Raw genomic sequence first — 22,403 nt, forward strand, 5'->3', positions numbered from 1 at the left:
TTTAAGTTGACTCTGCATAACCAGTATGTCATATTTTTCTCTTAAAAAATTATTTCTGAACTACAAAAAAAATTAAGAATGGAGGGCAAATATTTCCTTGAAGATTCTTCTTGTTCTTCAATTTACAAACTGTGAGGCGGCTCTTAATTTGCTCATTATCATTTTGGCAGAATAAGCATTACAGAGCCAGTAAAACGTATTGAAGAAGGTAAACTGCAGTGCATACTGTTAGCACTGGAGCTCTCCCAGCAGTGAAGTCACAAGAACTACCATGTGAATTGAGACAGGAGGGGGTTGCATGGGAAGTTCTCAGGACTGAACAATACTATAATCTTATAAACCTCTTTACAATTGTCATGTTTCAGAGGATGCATTTAGTATTAAAAATGTCTTGAAGAGATTGGATTGTCCATCACTCTTGGAGGAAGATAACCAGCTAATGAACGAACAAGTACATCTGCAGCTTCAACTCTTAGATTGTCCTGGTTAGTTAATGCTTTGCAAGAAGGCAAAAAACACCAGCCTGTGTGGATTAGAAATACAACCTGATTTTTATTTATTTATTTATTTCATATTATTTACTTGGTTTCAAAAATTTTGGAAACTTTTATAAAGGATAGCAAGTTGGATCCTTGTTATGCCTTTACTCAAAGGTGCTGGAACTAAGGGTGCTGCCACACAACCTATCTTGAAGTGGTTTCCATTATACACTGGGTTCAATGGCTCTCAGAACCCCCACTATACAAATTGTTCCAGAACTCCTGTCTTTACTACCAGAAAAGAAGAGAGATGCTTCTCAATGTCCAATATTCTTTTTAAATTCTGATTTCAAAATAATATCCAATTTATCAATTAAAAGTAATCTCATGGCATACAATAGGTTGAAATAGCTAAAAACAATACATGCACATTCAGAAAGCATTAATTACTAATGAATGGAGAAGCTATGCATATTAGTCTAATGATAGTGCTCTACACTGATATTTTTGAGGAACACAAATTTCTGAGACTTCCTCCATCAGACAAGAGTCAGTAGGCCCAGCCTCTTTCTCCATGTGTCCCCAAGCACAAGCCATTAAAAAACCCCCAAAGCTTTCCAAAGTACACGGTGGCACCAGTACTGTATAATAATTAAATTTGACAACTGCAAGTTTTACAAAATTAGTTATCACCTTTATGTTTACCCACTAGAAGCAATGAAGCAAGAAACAAAGTAATATGGTCAGGATTAATCAGTAAAGCAATAGTACTCTTTTTTTTTTAAATCTCATCTGTACTGGCAAGCTCAACTTCACTGATTCAAGAGATCATTGTAGAACTTCTGTAGTAAATCAGAGAACTGGGAAACAGATAAGATGGAAAACAGATCCACTACACCTAATGGTTTCCTAGGGTGCCAAGAAAAGCACTTGTCCGAAAATATTCTCATACAATATCATTATCAATATGATACCAATGTCAAGCACAAACCAGCTCTAATACAGAATGGTTCAGATAAAATAACCCACCCTACAAGATCTACTGTTTCTCTCTTACTGAGGAAATACATCCAACTGAAAAGAGCATTCTGTCAAAGTATTGTCCTGTGAGGTACAGGTACAGACTACAGAGTAAGAAAAATAATTGTATTTTAAAATATAACTGGAATGCTCAATTTAATTTAAGTCCTAGTTAATTTGACAGGTACTGTATCAAGTAAAAACATTCTGCAAGGCCTTTATTGAAAAGGTCAAAGCACTATACAACTAGCTTCAAAGGACAACAGAACTCCCGTCCATTTACAGAAACGTAGCCCTTTGATACTTAATGTAGCTTATCAATATCCATTCATGCTTTGTATAATAAGAGAAAATCAAGGTTCTAAGTGCCTAAGTCATTTTTGAAAAGTGTCTCCCAACTCACTTATGCCCTTCTGAAAATTATATCCTGATCTGTAAATAATTAGAGTTTCTCCCTTTGAACATATGGAAAAAAAATAATATTCAGGAAAAATATGGAATGGCCAACATTGATATGTCCTATCTCATTCTCACTTCAAAACGAATCCATACCTTTCAGTATACACAGTCTCTTAACAGGACAGCCTTTGCAAAGGAGTAAACATAGTATGGTGTAAGACATATAACAAGACAGCAATACTGATGTCACTTTCCTTTAGCCAAAGCTGCTCTACTGTCCAGACTCAAAACTAATCTATTAAGTATTACTACTTCACATCAACAGGTAGACTATATATTGTAAAGGAAATGTACCTCAGTTATCTATTTAAGCTTTCAAGTTGTCTTTGCACCCAGTTATCTCCTTGAATAGTGCATTACCAAAAATTCTTGGTAAAGTGGCTGCTAATTTTGAAGTCTCTCCCTTTTATAGCATGCATGCATGCGGTGCATGTATAAATAAATCAATAAATCAGAAATTACTTGTTGACTCTGAATTTCTGGCAGTTTCCTTTCCAAAAATGTCCACACACCCTGCATGAATTTCCACTATTCTGACAACTACTGATCCATCAATAATCAGTTCATAACTCAGACAGACTTCCCTGACTCTTCCTATATGATTACAAAATATGATAGCTGAGATCTAGAAACCTAACTGAAACAGACAAAGCAGATCTCCCAAAAGATGAGAGTTAGAACTGAACTTTACACTGAAAACCAATTTCATACACTATGTTAGAATTTGCAACTATCTGTAATTTCAGAAGGTTGTTTTCATTCATTCATAGAAAACCAGATGTGTTCAAAACATTGCACAGAAAATGTTTAACAATAAAGCAAAGGTTTAATATTTTAAACATCGTTTTCGTTTGGCTTTGGGCTGTCAACAGGCAAAATTCACTAAAACACTTTAAGTGAGTACTGTACTATAAGCTTTAAGGGTAAAGATAAGCTTGTTTTGTTCAGAATGAGACATTGTGTTGCAAAGTTCCCACAATGATGACAGATACACACACAGTAGACATTGCTCTCAAATTACATTACAGTTTGACAGATGCTGATATGACAACTGTGTAGTAACACACACCCTTTATTTCAGACAGTTTCAAACAACCAAAATAAAGAAATATGTACAAACTATGCCTGCTACTACAAAATACCAGAGAAAAAAATAATTTCTGAAATGGGTGCATTTGTTGATGGTAGTACTGTAGACTGCTGTTGAACTGTATTTTTCAAGGGTATTTCTTTCCCTAGTTTGATTTCTTTTGGATGAGGAAGAGGGGAAGAGGACAGAAAGAAGGTAGGATAAAATGCAGACTGCACAGGAGACCTTGACAATGATCTTGGAGGTAATTTATTCATTCTGTTTTGTAGAATGTTTATAGATTTTTGGTTGTGTGTGTAAAATAGAGAGGACATTTGATTACATTTCTTATAGAGATGAAGTACCTTTAACAACAAAATGAAGTATCAGTATTTTGAATGCTCCCCAAGATAAACAGACAGCTCTCAAGCTCTAGAGCAAGAGTTGTATATGTTTAGCAGATTCTTCTCTCTCTCTCTCTCATTTTTGTGGGGTTTTGTTTTTTAAACCAGAACAAAAAGCTCATGAACGTGCTGGACTGTCAGCAATGGGCAAATGAACAACTCCATTTATCTGCAGAACAGATACAGCACTGGCAGCTGTAGGGAAACTTTCTGCACATCATCTTGCCAATGTGACCTCACATACAGGAACAATGTGTAAGCAAGCATGAGAGGCTTCAGTCTTCTTGATTCATTCCTATCTTTTTTCTCAGTGGTAAGACTGCCAACAGGGATACAATTGATTCCAACTGTGGTGATGGTTTTCATGATGTGGACTTCTGCCCACAAGAAGTAGGATTCACACCATCAGACTTATTTTACATGGGCAACTAACCTGCAAGACTATTGGTGTGGACCAAATTCTTAGTAGAGATGAATTTATCACAAGATCTGTCATTACAACTGGGTGCCACCACTGCCAACAGAAAGTTCAAGGATTAAATGAGTACTGAGATTGAACTATCCTTTCATCTACAGAAATGGTCCTTCCCAGTCAGGGTTGGGATTTGTGTATAGACTAATGTAGGAAAACTGGCACTAGAAATGACAATACAATGCCTGTTTTGTGGAAAATGGACTTCAGTTTCTAGGGCTATCAGCCGTGCACTTATCACAAACACTGTAGATCAGATCACTAGCCTCTGACTTCTGGAGTGAAAAATCCAAGTTCAAATCTGTCCCAGAGCACAAGTGACTTTGGTGATCAAGGAACAAAAGGAAGTTTAATAGGCAGCACTTGTTTAAAATAAAGAAAAGGAAGCACTTTTTAACAGGGCTTTGGAGTGGAGCCCGGAGCTGGAGCCCGGAGCAGCAGAGCTGCAGGTTTTTGCCTGGAGCTGAAGCAGAGCTGGAGCACAGCTCCAAAGCCCTGCTTCTTAACATAACACACAGTCTACCTGGAACTCGTTGCCAGGGGATGCTGTGAAGTCAAAACTAAAACTGGGTTAAAAAAAGAATTGGGCAAGTTCATGGAGGACAGGTTCATCAATGGTTATTAGCCAAGAATGGTCAGTGATGCAACCCCATACTGTAGGTGCCCCTAGCCTCTGACTACCAGAAGCAGGGAGTGGACGAGAGGGGATGGATCACTAGATAATTGCCCTGTTCTGTTCACTCCCTCTGAAGCACCAGGCATTGATGACTGTCATAAGACAAGATAGTGAGCTAGACTGGTCTGTCTCAGTATAGCCATTTTTATGTTTTTATCTCCTAGTCCCCATTTCTGACCATCACAGGAAAGCCACCCAACAATTTGGCCTTATTCAATATAACTGGCAGTCTCTCTCAGGGAGTCTCATGTCTGAAACCTAGAATTCACTGGTAGTGTACTGGAAAGAAGCTAGTACTACAATTGCTCTATAACTAACACTATGCCTAAACTGGGGCTCATACTAGTAATATTAGATCCTCACTTGCATGACTACTATATTCTGTCAAACATCCACATACATAAACCTTAAAATAGACATAACTTAAAAGCATCTATAGTATCTTAAATAGAATAATTCTAAATCAACTTCTGATAAAAATGGCAGAATTCCAAGAAATGTTTTCTTTAAAGTTATTTTGGTTCATCTTTATTTTCTAAGCAATTTTAAAAGGAACATATTTAGTAACAAATGTTCAGTGCCAAGTGCAGAATTATCTGTCATATAAAGCAAGTGTCTTGCACAGAAACTTCCTCAGGTGAAAAGCTGACTAATGTCAATTTAGCTAGATACAATTCTAACTCAGTATGTACTGAGATCACGAAATTAACTCGAAGATATCTAATAAAAGTATTATGAAGACATATGCTGAAGAAGAAAAAAAAATGGTAAGGCCCTGATCCTGCATCCCTGATCATTTACTTAACACACACTGAATAGCACTGCTGACTTCAGTGGGACTTATCAGAGTGCATAAAAATAAATTTTTGCAGGACTGTAGCCTAAATGGTTTAAAAAACCTGCTGTCTTCTGCTATTTGCAATCATTCCATCTCAGACCATGATTGCACCAGACTCACATGCTAGGAACGATTGCCTCTGGTAATTGATTGGATGAGATCCCTTCAAGAAAAACAAAAGGTACTATTGTAATATTCTTCTTAGTCAACAACCAACTTTGCTCTAAGCATGGTGTAGGTAAGCATCATGCTGTTGGGTGTTCTGCTTTTTGGCTAAAAGAACGTCTGGACAACTTGGTCATTAGAAATCCCACACGTAGAAGTAAAACATTTACTCTGGTGTCCTTACCAGATTCCAAATAGGTAGCATTTCATTACAGATAGTGTGTCATTACTGGGAAACTTTGCAGACGACACAAAGATTGGGGAAGTGGTAAACAATGAAGAAGACAGATCACCAATACAGATACTAATATAGTACTCTCTGGATCGCGTGGTAAGTGAGGCTGAAGCAAACAATATGCATTTTAACTTGTACCTCTAGAAACAAAGAATGTAGGCAATACTTACAGATTGGGGACACTATCCTGCGAAGCAGGGACTCTTTAAAAGACTTGTGGTCATAATTAGTAATCAGCTGAACATGAACTCCCAGTGCAACGCTGTAGCCAGAAGAGCTAAAATGATCCTTGGATGTATTAACGGGAATGTCAAGTAGGAGGAAAGAGGTTATACGACTTCCATTTTTGGCACTGGAGTGACTACTGTTGGAATACTGTGTCCCAGTCTGGTGCCCACAAATTCAAGAAAGATGAAGAGGCTTCAGAGAAGAGCCACACGAATGATAAAGATTGTAAAACATGTCTTATACTGAATAGACTCCAGGAGCTCAATCTGTTTAGCTAAACAAAGAGAGAGTTGAGGGGCTATATGATCACAATCTATATAGGTACCTATATGGGGAACAAAATTTTGATAATGGGCTTTTCAATCTAGCAGACAAACATGAAACAAGATCCAGTGGCTAGAAGTTAACTAAACTTTATTAACTAAACTAAACTAGAAGTAACTAAACTTTATTCTTGTGACTGTTGACAGATTTGACAGTTGGCGTCTAGCAAGCAGTATCCTGATTTTAAATCTGGGTAGGAGTCCTTCTACTGGAATAATGACTGTAGTAACACTCCGCCAAAGCTTGGTTCTGATCTAGAGACCTGCCCCAATGCATAGGTAAGTACTGAATGTGTGAGCTGAACTCCACCTAGCTGCCCTACAAATCTCAGTCAAAGGGATATTGTTCAAAGAGGCTGTGGAGGTTGCCTGAGTTTGAGTTGAATGGGATCTAACGTCCAAGTGAATCTTCTTCGCAAGAATATAGCAAGTATGTATGCAGTCCGAAACCCACTTGGATAGTTTTTGTTAGGATACTCCTCTTATCCATCCTGCAAACACCATGAATAGTCTCAGAGAGGTTCTAACCATTCTGGTTCTATCCAGGTAAAAGGACAAAATGTCCTACCCATTTCTAGGGTGTGAAGCTTCACTTTGGCTGGTGAAGAATGAGGTTTAGAAAACACAACCATGGAGTGAAGAGATTATTATTACTACTCAAAATAATCATAGGCAAGAACTTAGGGTGAGGTCTCAGGGTGACCTTGTCTTTGTGGAAGATAACAGAGAGGGGACCTGCCACGAGGACCTGAATTTCCCCATTTGTCCTGGCCAATTTTATGGCCACTCGGAAGGCTGTCTTTACAGAAAGTTGCTGGATTGAGCAGGTAGCCAGGGGCTTCAACTGAGGCCCAATTAATAAGCCAGCCAGCACTATGCTGAGATCCCAAGCAGGAGAGTATTCCTTAATTGGTGGAAAGGCATGGGTCAGTCCTTTAAGGAATTTCATCATGGTCCTGGCAACGATGTGACAAGTCCACTGCTGTCTGGAGTGCCATTCTAGAGGTGACCTGCCCTTTGGACATGGTGGATCTTAACTCCTTCTAATATTCACTGGGGGGCTTGTCCATTAAAGAGGAGGGTTGATTCCATAGCAGAAAATGGTACTTGCGAAGGGTGCCTGATAATTAGTAATTCCAGCCTGAAGACTCCCTAAGGTGTACCCTTTATGTCCGAAAAGGTCCAGTTTTTTAGGATCTTTTTCTGGGGAATTGACCTAGTTTGTTGTTCAGACCTTTCTTGTGGAGCTTGGATGATCAGAGACCTCAAGGTGGGGGGCTGGAAGGAGTACTCAAATCCTTTTCCCAGCGCCTTATATGTCCTATCTATCTGCATACATGGAAGTTGGCAGGAACTGACGCAGGAGCATGCCATACAGTTTTAGCTGGTTCTAGCAGTACCTCATTGATTGGTAAGACCATTCTACCCGATTGAGAGAGCCGGAGAACACCCAGCACATTGTGAGGCTTTTCTTGTCTGATGCCAAGTGAAAAATCTAGAGAGTGTCCATTAGCTTACTCATCCAGTCCTGAGATGTTCAACTCATCTGAAAGGGGTGCAGATGGAGGATTGGTCATTTCATCAAAGGGGCAGTGGCTATTGGTGTTTAGTGGAGAAATCATGCCCACTGACTCTTTGTTCCTCCTCTACTACAGATTGTTGAGAGGATGGTGTCAGGGCCAATTGCAGCAGCTGTTTGGTGGAGGACACTCAATTTACAACTGAGCTGGGGAGATGCAGTACCTGGTGGTGTCATCAGAGATTGGGACCATGATGGCCAGACTGCGGTACTGGCATTGGGGGCTTCCTGGCTATTGGCACCGTGTGCTGAAGCAAAGTGGCTACCATTGGTCTTGGAACTGGCTTCATGATCAATGGGTCAGCAACATGGAAGGCAATGTATGCACTTGGGCAAACACTATCAGTCTGAGTAATCTGCCAAGGTGGTATTAAGAAGCTTAGGAGATCTTTTGCAGCTGCAGAGGGTTCCAGGGTAGTTGGTACCAAAATAGACCTTTGCTCCGTTATGATCAAGGATGATGGCTTCAGTGTCTGCTCTAAGAAAGCAGCCAGCCTCAACTGTCCCAGCTCAGGAACCAGAGTCAACAGCTCTGTCCTGATCAAGCCACTTGGGAGTGATATTGAGAAGCAACAGCCAAAGGGTATGCTCTACCTTCAGTACTGGAATAGTTAGCCTCTGCAGCCAAAGAGTCCCCCACCAAGGACTTCAACAACGTGAAGCCATCCATTTCTTTGGTTTTGAAGGCTGAGGAGACTCTGAGCATTTATGTCTCTTCAAGGAGAACTCTGACAAAGAGGAACACCTTTATCTGCTTTCTGGTAAGGACAAGGAGCACTTCAGGATTAAGAGGAACTCCCTCTAACTGATCAAGGATGATGGGCAAAGGCATTCTTCTCTTACATTCTTGATTTGTGAAACCTTGGTGAAAGACAGAACGAAAAAGGAGGTTTGAGGACCCCAAAACAAGTGCCACTAACCAGCAAAAATCACTAGCCATATGTTCACAGAGTAACAGCTGACAGCACACTCCGAACAATGACAGTATAAAGGAACAGAAGGGATTCTGTGTGCCTGGGCACCAAGAGAAAATAATTAATACTCAGGTATGGGTATGTACATATTTCTCTCTTTTTTTCTTTTCTTTTTTAATTATTTAGGAAGTTTTAACATGTTTACTAAACCTTGTCATGTAAGTATCAGGAACAAAATAACCATTACAACTCTTCTCTTTTGTTTAAAGAGACATTATACAGGAGTGTAGCCATCAGATCTTTCTATTTAACAGGTTGTTACCATGTTACAGAGTGAGCATCATTACAACACGTATCACATTTTTAGTGATTTTTATTAAATTGAGTTAAACCTCTATATCCACATATTTAACAGACCATGTATCATCTATCAAATATTAATATTCAAAAAAATTAGATGGGTGTTTTTTTTGTTTTGTTTTGGTTTTTTTGCAGGTGAATGTTCTTTTTCTGAGTAAGGAATAAAAGGTAACAAAATATCAAGCATCTACCTGTCCTCCGTCTGTTTTGCTGGGTACATAATTAGTGTCTTAATTTTTCTAGAACCACAATCTCCCATATTTTTGAACCATTCCTCAATGGTTGGGCTATTTTTCTTTTTTCCACTGAGAGACTACAAATAGTCAAGAGGCTACTAGCTGATAAGAGATTAATTCTTGAGTTCTGCATATAGTTTTGTATACAGAATTACACAAGTAAAATGATTTTGAAGTAGGTACATTACTAAATTTCTAGATACAAATTTTCAAAAGTTCTCCTTAATTTTACCCAAATATTTGCAAGGGTTCTTCTTCATATATGCAATATTCATCTGTACACAAGGGTATTCCAATGTGCAAAAAGGGTAATTGTGTCTCTAACTAAGATTTTCCATGCATGGAAACAGATGTGCTTGCAAATACTCTGGGCACAATTAAAATGTGTCCTTTGAGGGGTTGCCCCATACTGCCAGATCACAACAGTATTAAATCTACTGAATTAAATTAATGAACTAGTACACACGTTTTAATTTTTTTTTTTAATAGTGGTGTGGCACTGTGTACTCAAATTCAATTTCTACTGACGACAGGAAGCAATTTCTGGCAGACAGATTTATTACATGTTACAGGATGTTTTAGTGACTCTTTTCCAATAATAGGTTGAAAACAAACAAACTAGACAGGGGAAGATATTTTCAAAATGTAGTTTTCTATTTTTGGAAGGCCCATCCTACTTTAGAAGTTAAAGAGTTCAATTAATTTCAGAAACACACACAAAGATGCACTTAATTAAAATGCTCACATTCCCATTAAATTTAGGTAAAGAAGTTGAACTTAGAGACGAACAAGTCTCTATACATATCTTTCTCTGGATAACTGTCAATACAAACAAGCTTGTGGATACAACATTCTTTTAGCCTGTACCTTCTTCAAATACTGTCTCTAAAAGTATAGGAGTGATAGCACAGAAGACCCTAACATTGTCACAATACAGCTGGTTTTCCTACTTTTTCAGAAAGAAGTATCCAGTATAGGAAAATACACATAAGCCACATTTTGTAGGTACCAGAAGATCAGGCAAGAATCAAAATACATCACCTACCTGCAGGCCTCTGCAGACTCCTATCTCCAAAGTTATTCTAGTTCAGATACTGTCTTAATTTCACCTCTATACTAAGCTGTTGCAGATCTTTATTGAGTTGTACTGTATTAAAGTTACTTGCCATAGTCCGAGACTAAAATCATCATGCTTGAAAATACTGCTAAATTTGCTGAATCAGGCAGGAACTATACATTAAAACCCCCCACCTTCCTAAAAAAGGAACTTTTTGGCTACTATACTTTCAAATTGGTAGCACACAGACAAAAACAAAAAACAAAAACAAAATAAAAAAAAAACCAACCCCCAAACAAACATTCACAAGGCACTTGGCCCTGCCACTTGGGAAATTTGGGTTCAATTCCAGGACAAGTATTTCATTCACGGCAGTGGCAGAATCCTGGGAAAGCATCACACTCATCATTGTCAAGTTTGGGGAAAGAAGCATATCAGTCTCTTAAAAGGTAACTGCTGCATGACTAGTAAGTGGGGCCAATAGGCTGTAAATAGAACTCTTTCCAGTGCTGTCTCAACTCTTCTGAAAATGATAGTGCACTGAGAAAAATAGACGGGGGAAGAGATATTTTCAGGATTTCAGCAAGGGCTGTGGGATAACATATGCAATGAAGGCTCCCACAGAGATCTCTGCATATTATAAATCTGCAGTAAAATCCTCAAAGTAGCTGGAGTTTATGAACAGGGGGCCCATTTAAGACCGGAACAAAAAACCCAGTAGGTTTAAGTCCACATTATCAACTAATTTGAAAAAGTTATTTTATTCAAAACATAGTGTTTTTTGAGTTACAGCAGAACAAACATGTTTGACCATAGCCACTAAACACAAATGCAGGGATGGCTGAATTAATTTTAATCCAGTTTATTACCCATTATAAAATTCATTCTTGAGAGGAGTTATCATATGCCAAGTTTCTAGATACACTGGATTTTTATGGCAAAAGTATAAACCCCCATTTTATGGGTTAATAGGGTAAAAACTGTCAACTTTTTAGCCATGATAGCTAACAGTAAGCACAAGATATTTTTCCCAGCAACATGGAAACAAGATGCTTTTTTTAAAAACTTGCATCAAAGTGCACAAAAATGTGTGGGAGATATTTACTAAAATAGCAAATGCAAAATATTCCACTAAATCCTGTTAAATAATAATTAAATAATAACAACCAGAGAAGCAGTGACAAAGCAAAAAACCAAGATTTGAAAGATTCGCAACCTGTCACTTCATTATCAAGCTGATGGGGACAGTTTTTAAATCCCTGCTTTTTCAATTAGGATGTATGAAAATGCATTATCTACAGGTTAACAACATCAAAACACTCTCACGGCAGATGCTCAACCCTGCACCATAGCCACTTATTTCTGAAATATGTGATGTACAAACACATGTATCCTGACTGGAATAGTATTGGAAATTCAATTAACCAATAATAATATTAAAAATATTGTTTTACTTTTCCTCTTCCACAATCTATTCTAAAATTGTTGATGTATGTTTTTTTTAAATGACATCCTCCCTTGACTTGTGATGGACTTGAAGAGGCAATGGTTTACTGCTTCTGTTTCAATAACAGGTCTACTGCAATCTCTAGAGCCAATTTTTCAAACAATTATTTGCATCACAGAAAAAAAAAACCTCTCTGCTGCATTGTGTGTGTGACTGTTTCCAAGCAACACTTGTTTCAGATCAAACATGAAATAGTCATCTCAGTAAAGGTTCAGCGCTTTTTCTCTGTACTTACTTATTCTGCATCATGTTCATTATAACCCAGTCGAAGGGATAGACATTCTTCCCAATGAGATTCTTGAACATGATGAATGTTTCCATCAGAAAGTCCTAAAATAAGAGGGAAAACATTTGAAAAAGGCCACTCTTTCAGATCAAATATGATACCATATGGCTGATGAAAACTCACTTGATTAATGACTAAATTCAAAAAGGTATCTCTTGCTTTGTTGAATGAAAAAAATACAAACTACTGTTCAGGTAAACTTTATATTAATTCTATGATAATTATATTATTTATCTCTTACAGATGATATCTGTAACAAGTATAGGTTTTTTTCTTTTTCTAAACTAAATAGTTCTATATTGTAATCAACCAATTCATTGTATAATTCCATGAAAAAGAACAAATGACAAAAAATTCATCAAATTGAAATTTTGCTGAAGGTGGTTCCAGCGCTCATTGATAAATATGTGGTTAAGGATAAGCATGAAGTCTTACAAAATGGACTTCATAGTATATGACAACATAACACACCAGTCAAAGAAGAACAGATATATAGAATTGAGATCTGTCAATCCTGTTTTGAATATAAACGTTAAAACAAACTATTTGTATATGTAAAAAGAGCGAAGAAGGTGGTTTTAAAAATATTTCCTATGTTAACCAAATAAGGATTCAATTATACAGAAGTATTCACTGGTGATTAGGTGGATTCTCCAGCGTAGACTTGTTTTAAAAGTTATGTTCTGGTTTGAATTAGAATTAACTCCTATGCCTGTGTTACACGGGAGATCAGAGTAGATGATCATTTTAGGCTCCCTCTGAAAAGAGACACAAATTGGTTCTGCAAGAGAAAAACTGATGCTGCACAAAATAAGCTTGGTGGCATAAGCCAGTTGATTTTTGTATAGACATGAACAAACAAAAAGAACAAGAATACTTGTGGCACCTTAGAGACTAACAAATTTATTTGAGCATAAGCTTTCGTGGGCTACAGCCCACTTCATCAGATGCATAGAATGGACCATATAGTGAGGCGATACATATACACATACAGAGAACATGAAAAGGTGGGAGTTGCCCAACTAACTCTAAGAGGCTAATTAATTAAGATGAATTATTGTCAGCAAAAAAACTTTTGCAGTGATAATCAAGATGGCCCATTTAAGACAGTGTGACAAGAAGCCGTGAGGATACTTAACATGGGGAAATAGATTCAATGTGTGTAATGGCTCAGCCATTCCCAGTCTCTATTTAAACCTAAATTGATTGTAACTAGTTTGCATATCAATTCAAGTTCAGCAGTTTCTCGTTGGAGTTTTTTTGCTGATAACAATTCATCTTAATCAATTAGCCTCTTAGAGTTGGTTGGGCAACCTTTTCATGTTCTCTGGATGTATCCTCACTATATGTTCCATTCTATGCATCCGATGAAGTGGGCTGTAGCCCACAAAAGCTTATGCTCAAATAAATTTGTTAGTCTCTAAAGTACCACAAGTACTCCTGTTCTTTTTGCGAATACAGACTAACATGGTTGCTACTCTGAAGCCTGTCATGAACAAACTCCTCTCTGGAGAAAGAAACTTGTGCAATTTACATGTGCTGTGAAGCACCTAGCACAATTTGTGGTGCTGTAAAAATAATAACGCGTATTAACATGTAATACTTTACAGAGCATCAAAACCACAGAAAATGTGCAGAGAGCCAGAAAGAGCTTATGCAACAGCTCCTCATCCCACAAAATGTACCAGCTAGTCCCACTGAACTTTTTATTCTTGATACAATTGTCTCAGTTATTCTAGTCCAAGGCTATTTCCTGTGCTGGAGCTTACATGGAACCTTGTTCAACACCATTTCTTCAAAATGTCAGATTTCTCCAACACAGAAAAATGACACCCATCTGGCTTTTCATGCAAGACAGTGTTCTCCCATTCGTCTGTCCATCCAAAGTCTTAATGAACTCCACGCTTGTTTAAGTTAATCTTTCTTGCTCATTGTCCTTTTAAACATTTTAAACACTGATACGAGTCCCAGTATTGAATATACTCGGGAATGTGTTATTGCTTTCCCTAGAATACTAGAAGAGGTGCATATTTCCAGGATATACAGACCTCCCTGGTCAATATTATGAATACTGCCATTGACCAGCCAGGGAATTTTTCACCTCCAAGAACCAAGGAGTTCCTAAGCATGCTTAGCAGTTGTACAGTGAGAGGGGAGGGAGAAAAAGGATGACTGGTTTAGAATGTCTCATGCAGCATTCTGCAGCAACTAAAGGAGGAAATATTTCACATATTTTTATCTGTTTAATCGTATTTAGGTGCAGTGGCTATACAGCCAAAGAGGGCCACAAAACATCAGATGGCACAGAATATGTATTTTAAAGAAACACCACTAGATGAGTAAAACAGCTAATGGTAAAATTACTCTCCATAGCACATCAGTAAAAGAAGACATTCTGACATTAAAAGAATTGACTTCCCAGACTTGCAGAGTTTGCAACTGCTAATAGTTAATATGAGATGTTACTCTTGCATAAGGCAAAATTCATTCCAGACAAATACTTCACTAGTTCAGTAAACGTGTTCTCAGTTTAGTGATCAAACTGCATACTTCACAGCTAGCTTTTCATATATAAGTTACAAATTTTTAATGATCGTATTGCATATTTTGCTGACTGGAATCATGCAGTATTTCTTTCATTAAACTACATTTCTACTACATGAAATGGTTGATTTCCTTGTTGATCCTGCTTCCTAGCTTAATAACTGAGATGTCAGTGGGAGTTGTACTCATGTGAATGAGGGCAAATTTGGGCCCACAGAGTTTATCTTTCTGAATATTTTATGAATGCAGATACATACTTTCCTGGTTTCTTATAGCAGATTTCATTTTGTACTTTATTAGTTCTGCTGGATGTTTCAGCTGTGGAGTTTTTGCACACTTTGCTGATCAAGCTGCATGTGGTGGCAGATGAATTTTCATGCATTTTGCTGATCAACTTGCATACTTTATTGACCATGAAGGTGCTATAATGTCTGATTTGTGCTAATTTGCTGATTCAGCCACGTATTTAATCTATTGACATTTACACTTTAATAATCCCATTTTCACAAAGGTACTTTAATAATCAGCACGTAAAGTTTATTGAATAGAATTTATACCCTCTGAAGTTTACTTATTCATTATGTATTTATATCAGTGCTCTCTTGGCAGTTTAGAGTCTATGCGTCCTATATGAAAAGTAGTTGATTTTGTGCCAGTATGGCTCGCACTATGAGCAAAAATCTGGATTTTATTTTTAATCATCAGTTCATGCTATGTTTCCTCGGCAACTTTTAAGGAGAAACTTTTAGTGCTACTTTGAACCAATACAAACTGCTCTAATTGTAAAGTAAGGATACAGAATCAAATTGTAGGAGCAAACCGTGCAACTCTTCCTTCATAATAGCACAGCTTCTGCCTTCTGCCCATCTGAGACGCCTACTTGATATGTCACTGAGGACAAGAAAGGTCTGAAGCCCTCTTGGCTGCTGCTCCAGTGAGCTTCACACTGCTGACAGAGAAGGGGCAACCAGCTGAGCTCTGAGACAGATGGGTTCCATTTGCAATCTTTCTGGTTTTTTAACTAAGGGAAAGGGAGAGGAAGACGGACAGCGTGTAGACAGACAAACAGGACTTGCAAAGAGATCAGGGTGAGGAAAGGGAATGGAGAGCCATTTATTTTAGTTCTCCGTCTTTTAAACACAGTGTTTAGCTAAGATTGGCGTGAAAAAACAAAGAATGCAATTTTCCTTGTTTCAGCTGACTATCCAGCAAGCCCAATATACAAAGACCTCTAGAAAGGTTGATTATAGGATTTCAGAGTGAGAGTTTCTGAGCACAGAGAGAATAAAGGAGATAGAACATTGTCTGTCTGCTGTGTGATGGCCTCCTTCCCTGTCTCACCTGACTGTTCATATCAGGCAAACTATGTTTTTTCATGAACATTGGGAAGAATGGGGCTGGGGCCGCCCTGCTGTATTCTCCCTTCTTTCCAATAAGCCTGACCCTTTGCCTTGTAGTTGGGTGCAGAACAGAGAAAAGAATGCCCCTTTCCATCCGTCAGGCCTCCAGACATCACACACCATGTTTCACAAGCTCTACTGTTCATACAGTTGTGATTTTCCAGGAGTTCTCCAATAAATCCCAAGGCTTAGTAAGATCATTTGAAGCTCTCTACAGAGCACATAAGAAACATGGGAACTCCATATAAAGAGGATTTTAGGGGACAAGCAACTCCCTTGTAAAGCATCCCTTATGATAAGTGGATCCCTGCCTACCAGTGACATGTATTGGCAGCCAGGCCTCCCCAGGGCACCACTATATAAGGCAGATGGCAGGTGGGCTCCACACAGCCCATTTATAGGGACAGGGGCACTTGAAGAGTAGGTAGATATGCTATGGCTTTAGTAAGGGGGAATGTTTTCATATAGCTTGCGACTTTTTTTTTTTTTTTTTTTTTAAAGGAGTAAAATCTTCAAATTACTGTGGTTTTTCTGAAGTAGCAAGCAAAGTGGCAGTGAAAGCAAGCCAAAAAGCAATTGGTTTGAACTATAAAGCAGCCACGAAAGTAATCTCCCACACCCCCAGTAGTGCCAGTTCAAAATCTGACTTCAGATGAAATACTTAGTACAGTGGTTCTCAACTGGGGGTCTGCAGTCCCCTGGGGAGTCCATGACTCCTTTCAGGGGGTCTGCGTGGCCCCGCGTCTGAAACCCGGTGCCCCAACCCCTGACGCCCTCCGTGGGGCTAAAGCTCAGAGCGGCAAGGGGCTGAACCCAGCAGACTCCCTGAAGCAGCCCAGGGCTGAAGCTGGCAGACCCAGAGTTCCATCTCCCCGCCATGGGCAGAAGCCCTGAGCCCACGGGCAGAGATGGGGGTGGGGGATCAAGGGTATTGGTCCTCAAACTACAGTGCCTTACCCAGAGTGGGGCAGCTCCGCCTCCCCTACTTCCTCCTCTCCCCAAGCCCTCCTCAGATCCAGCCCTCTGGTCAGGTTGTAGGTGGGACGCCAGAGCCAGGCAGTGTGGGGCTGCTTCTCTGCCTGCTGGTGCCATGGAGTGGACAGCTGTGACATTCCCCAGCTGCTGCTGGTGCCAGGGGTTGTGGCTGCTCCTCAGCTCCCAGCCCTCTTTGACGGCTCACGCAGCCAGTAAGAGCCACCTGGGAGGGCCAGCACAGTTCTCGGGGAGCAATCACTGCAGGGAAGCCCTTCTGTCATATAGCCCCTAACGATCCTTCTCCCTGAAAGCTAAGCTACCCCCTACGCCCACACACAACCCCTCGCTACCCCCTGCCTGCACCCTAAGCTACCCCCTCCCTGCCCACGCATCCCCTAGCTACCCCTTGCCTGCATCCAGAGCTACATCCCTCACTGCACACAGCTCCTAGCTATCCCCTGACTGCACTGAGCTACTCCCCTCACTGCACACATCCCCTAGATACCCCCTGCCAGCACCTTGATCTACTCCCCTCACTGCACACAGCCTCTAGATATCCCCAGTTGGCACCCTAAGCTACTCCCTCCCTGCCCTTGCATTCCCTAGCTACCCCCTGCTTACAACCTGAGCTACTCCCCTCACTGCCACAACTCCTAGTTACCCCCTGCCTTCAGCCTTAGCTACCCCCTCTGCCTGTACACAGCCCCTAGCTACCCCCCGCGCTACTCCCCTCATTGCACACAGCCCCTAGCTACCCCGCTGCCTGCACCCTGAGCTACCCCCCTGCCTGTACACAGCTCCTAGCTACCCCCCTGCCTGCACCCTGAGCTAGTCCCCTGCCTGTACACAGCCCCTAGCTTACCCCCTGAGCTACTCCCCTCATTGCACACAGCCCCTAGCTACCCCCCTGCCTGCACCCTGAGCTACCTCTGCCTGTACACAGCCCCTAGCTACCCCCTGCGCTACTCCCCTCATTGCACGCAGCCCCTAGCTTCCCCCCGCCTGCACCGAGCTACTCCCCTGCTTGTACACAGCTCCTAGCTACCCCCCTGCCTGCACCATGAGCTACCTCTGCCTGTACACTGCCCCAGCTACCCCCTGAGCTATCCCCCTGCCTGTACACAGCCCCCAACTATCCCCCGCCTGCACCCTGAGCAGTTTTCAAACTTTTTGAGCTGAGTCCCCACTTTGAGTTATATGTTTTGGTTGCAGCCTCCCTTTTTGGGCCCCGCCAGCCCTTGCCCCTCCAGTAGAAGTTAAATTATGCCTATACCCAAGGGCGCCCCCAGCCCATAATCCCAAATCCTCCTCCCGCCCCAACTGGGCCCTGGAGTTTTTATACATATTGGGGGAGGGTGGGGGGGGGGCTTAACAAGAAAAAGGTTGAGAACCCCTAACTTAGTAGACAATTAAACTTCCTGGAATGGAACCATGAATCTTACATTGTGTTCTCCAGACATAATCTACGTGAATCTTCACAAGATTTAATAGCCCTCCAAAATAGTGGAAAGCAGATAGCAGCACCCAACCCCTTCGACCAGGGTCCCCAAACAGAGACAGAAACAGGGGGAAGTGGAGGAGCACAGAACACAAATCAGGAGAGAGAGTTTGAGCTCAGGGTCTCTGATGTTCAGGAGTTTCAAAGAGGGAGTGAATGACCATGTCAAAGGCAGCATATATAACAGATCAAGATGAAGAAGTGCTGGGCAACCTGACCAAGGGGACGACTTCAGTGAGCAGAGGTTGTGAGCCGTGGATTTGGTGGAAAATATAACTACTGATTACAGGCAAGTCGCATCTTAAGTGCATTTAACATGCACGAATTCAGCTTTGTGCAGTCGGCAAAAACAGGGAAAAAAGAGAAAAATAACAATATAAACACTGCATCTGTAGTGCGGGCGATGCCGCCCGCTATTCAACTCAATGAGTGTTTCACTAAACGTGGTTTTTGGAATGGAACCCCTGCGTAAGATGAGAGTTGCCTGTACATTTATCTGTATAACAGCAAGCAGGATTCAGCTTCTCTCTTACTGATTTTAGAGAGAGCTGAAACAAGCAACCCAAACCAGTAGATTCAATGTTTGTAAAAAGAGTGGTGGTGTTTTTTTAATTAATATTCTAAACATAATGTAGACTGTTACTTTCATTTGAATCACATTTATTCTGAATGCTAGATTAGAGAATTTCACAAATTGATTATAAAGTATGTAAATACTAAAACATGTACATTGATTAGAAGTTACAGACTTTGTCGATGACTTTAAAGCCACTCTTTCACAGTTAGTCTACTAAGACTTTTTCAGGAATGGTGCAGCTGATTGTTAGTAGAGTGACCTGAAGGAATTGTAGGTAGCATTATTGCTCAGATTTCCTGCTGGGCATGGCAAAATCATAGAGATGCTTCTGAACTTCATACTGAATAGATCCCAACAGCACCAACCCATAATGCAGAGGGGTACAAAACAAAACCTGCTATGACTTAGGGCTTGTCTACACTTAAAACGCTGAAGTGGCGCAGCTGTGTTGCTGTAATGCTTCAGTGAAGACATTACTTATGCCGATGGGTGGGGTTTTCCTATTGGTGCAGGTATCTACCTCACTGAGAGGCAGCTGCTAGGTTGATGGCAGAATTCTCTCATTGACCTAGTGCTTGTCTACACAGGAGTTGGATGGGTAAAGTTGCATCTCTGAGGTTGGGGACTTTTTACACTCCTGAGAAATGTAGCTATATTGAAATAAATTCTTAGTGTAGACCAGGAATTACTTCTCTATGAGCTCACGGAACTGTTTATGAAAGCTCTTCTGCTTATTCTTTTGGCAGAAAGTTTTTGAGATCCTGCTTTTTGGCATAAGTGCTAAAGCTATGCTTATCAAATAGTCTGAATGTTAACTGGTAGCTGACTGAAGGAAGAGGCTTTCAATGAATTGCACGTCAAAACTATACGGCCTCCTCACAAATCACAACTACATAGTTGTTTATTTCACGTTTGTACATAGCCCCATAAGAGTGCATTGTATTATCAATATATATTCTTATATTAAATCATATTTATATATACTTCTGGCTATACAGAATTGTGTGTGTGTGTTTATTTTAAGCGCAAGTCTTTTCCTATGCTGTGTTTGTATCAAATAATGTACACTGTAGTGGCATGAGGGGTGTCAGGCTCTGGTTCCAGGAAGTCAGGCTTGGCAGTTAGAGTGGTGGTCAAAGTCAGATGTAGCGTCGGGCCCAGGCTCAGGGCAGCACTAAAACAGGGGTCCGGGGACAGGCCATGGGTCAGAGCCAGAGTCAGTAGACAAGACAAATCAGTATCATTGATGCAGTCGAGTCGTAGGCCAAGGGTTGAAACCGGGTTGGAGTCAGTTCAAATGTCTGGAGGTCAGGAGGTGGATACAGGGCTGGAGCAGGTCAGTAACAGGGCTGGAGCAAGGTCAGATTAGAGTATGAACTATGCTGGAGCACACTGGAACAAGACTCGGGCAAGGCTGGGGCAGGAACTAGAACCAGATCAAGGGCAGGCTGTAAGCCTAGAAAGTCTGCAAGGCAGCAGGAGGGTTCCTGTGTTGTCGCACAGACTAATCTGCAGCGCTGGCAGGGACAGTGAAATACCTGTGCCTGGAGGTCATCTGACCCAGGCCCTGATCAGGGAGAGACCGCTGCAGCATGCCTGAGGGCTGAATCACTCAGTCTGTTGGGGGACTGAGTTAGTGCAGCTGAGTGAGCAGCCCTGGTCTGGCTGCGGGTTTGCCTCAAAAAATGACATTTCCTTTCCTCTCTCATGTGGTCCTGCCCTTCACTCGCCTACTCATCTTGCTTTCTTCCCACGTTCTTCCTCTCTTCCTTTAAACTTTTGCTTCCCTCTCTTTTGTCCCCTTCCCACATTCAGTGCTTCTTCCTCTCTCTGCTTCTTCCATCTGTCTGCTTTTAGCTAGGCTGCACTGGGTTTCAGAGGAAAAGCTGCTGCTGGCTATACCACATTCAGCTGTTTGGCTGTTATAGGGGTATAAAAAACAAATAGCTAAGCACATACCACCTACATACAGTTGAGCAGAGCAGGACTGACAGCAGCAACAGCTTCTCTTTTGAAGCCTTGCCATAAGCTAGCAAAAGGAAGGCAGTGGGGGAGGGGGGTAAAGGTGAAGTAACTGGATGGATATGGATTAACAGATTTTACATATACATACCTCTCACTCACACACACACGTATAATATGTGTGCTTGATACACTTAAAGATAATGCACTTAACACTGAAAAACAGACACTAGCAATAGAAAATCAGCCTTTTAAAACTCTCTCCAAGGCATTCAGGACTTTACAGATATTCTATAGTCTCTAGCTGTATCATATCTAGTGAACACCTTTACAATGGAACTACTGTTTTTAATGGATTATTATTTAATAAAGTATTGTTTAAAAAGTCTATAATAAAGCAAAGTATAAGGTCAATAATATATTCCAGGCTATGTATCAGTCAGCCAAAATATGCACAAATTGACTATGTAAAGGAAATGTATCCTTTACCCAGCAATGCATGACCTCCTATAATCATGAGCCAGCGTGCTTGGCCTACTGACGGCAGTTTAAATCACTAAGATCTCCTGGGCGAAGTGAAAGGACATTATGAAAATAGCAACTCTCATAGCCAAATACTAACACAGAACCTTTTGCTAGCCTGAAAACATGAAGGTGAGACCCCACCTCATTTAGAATCTAACCACTGACAGCTAATATTTTCAAAGTTGTATAAAATGAATGCATGTTCCTCTTCTAATACATCCCCTTCATACAGATTCCCAAACTAATGTGAATGATCTCTACCATCTTAGGCCTAAAGCAGAGAAGAGACTTGTTAGAACCTATTTTACACATCTGTTTAGTAGAAAGCATGAAGGGCATTTGAGGTCTAACATTATCTGGAACTAAAATTTCATTTTTGAATCCTCTTTCACTGCCACAGGCTCTGCCACATGCATATGTCTGTTGCAGAAACCCTAGGGCAATCTATATCTACAGTGTATGCTTGAAAGCATCTTTGTGAGTCAGATCACTCTACTCTAGAACAGGAAAACATTCATTTTCCAAATCCAAGATGTAAGAAGACTGACTAGTTCCTAAAGAAATGTCACTTGGTTCTGATGCCTTCTATGTACTTACTATTGCAGTAGTTTGAGA

At 40.5% G+C, this 22,403-nt stretch overlaps 1 protein-coding gene across 3 annotated transcripts in view; it reads right to left on the reverse strand.

The window, feature by feature from the left end:
* The window catches only part of DOCK1 (dedicator of cytokinesis 1), a 570,673-nt gene that overhangs the window by 228,198 nt on the left and 320,072 nt on the right, over positions 1–22,403 (reverse strand). For 2 of the 3 annotated variants that reach the window (XM_032801591.2, XM_032801590.2), the window contains exon 29: positions 12,257–12,351. In XM_032801591.2, the coding sequence (XP_032657482.1) occupies positions 12,257–12,351 (95 nt within the window). Of the gene's footprint in view, positions 1–11,606; positions 11,653–12,256; positions 12,352–22,403 lie in introns of those variants that run through there. The other variant, XM_075072746.1, reaches the window with a different exon arrangement.

The sequence above is a fragment of the Chelonoidis abingdonii genome, chromosome 15 (genome assembly GCF_003597395.2).
Source record: "Chelonoidis abingdonii isolate Lonesome George chromosome 15, CheloAbing_2.0, whole genome shotgun sequence".
NCBI classification, from domain to species: Eukaryota; Metazoa; Chordata; order Testudines; family Testudinidae; genus Chelonoidis; species Chelonoidis abingdonii.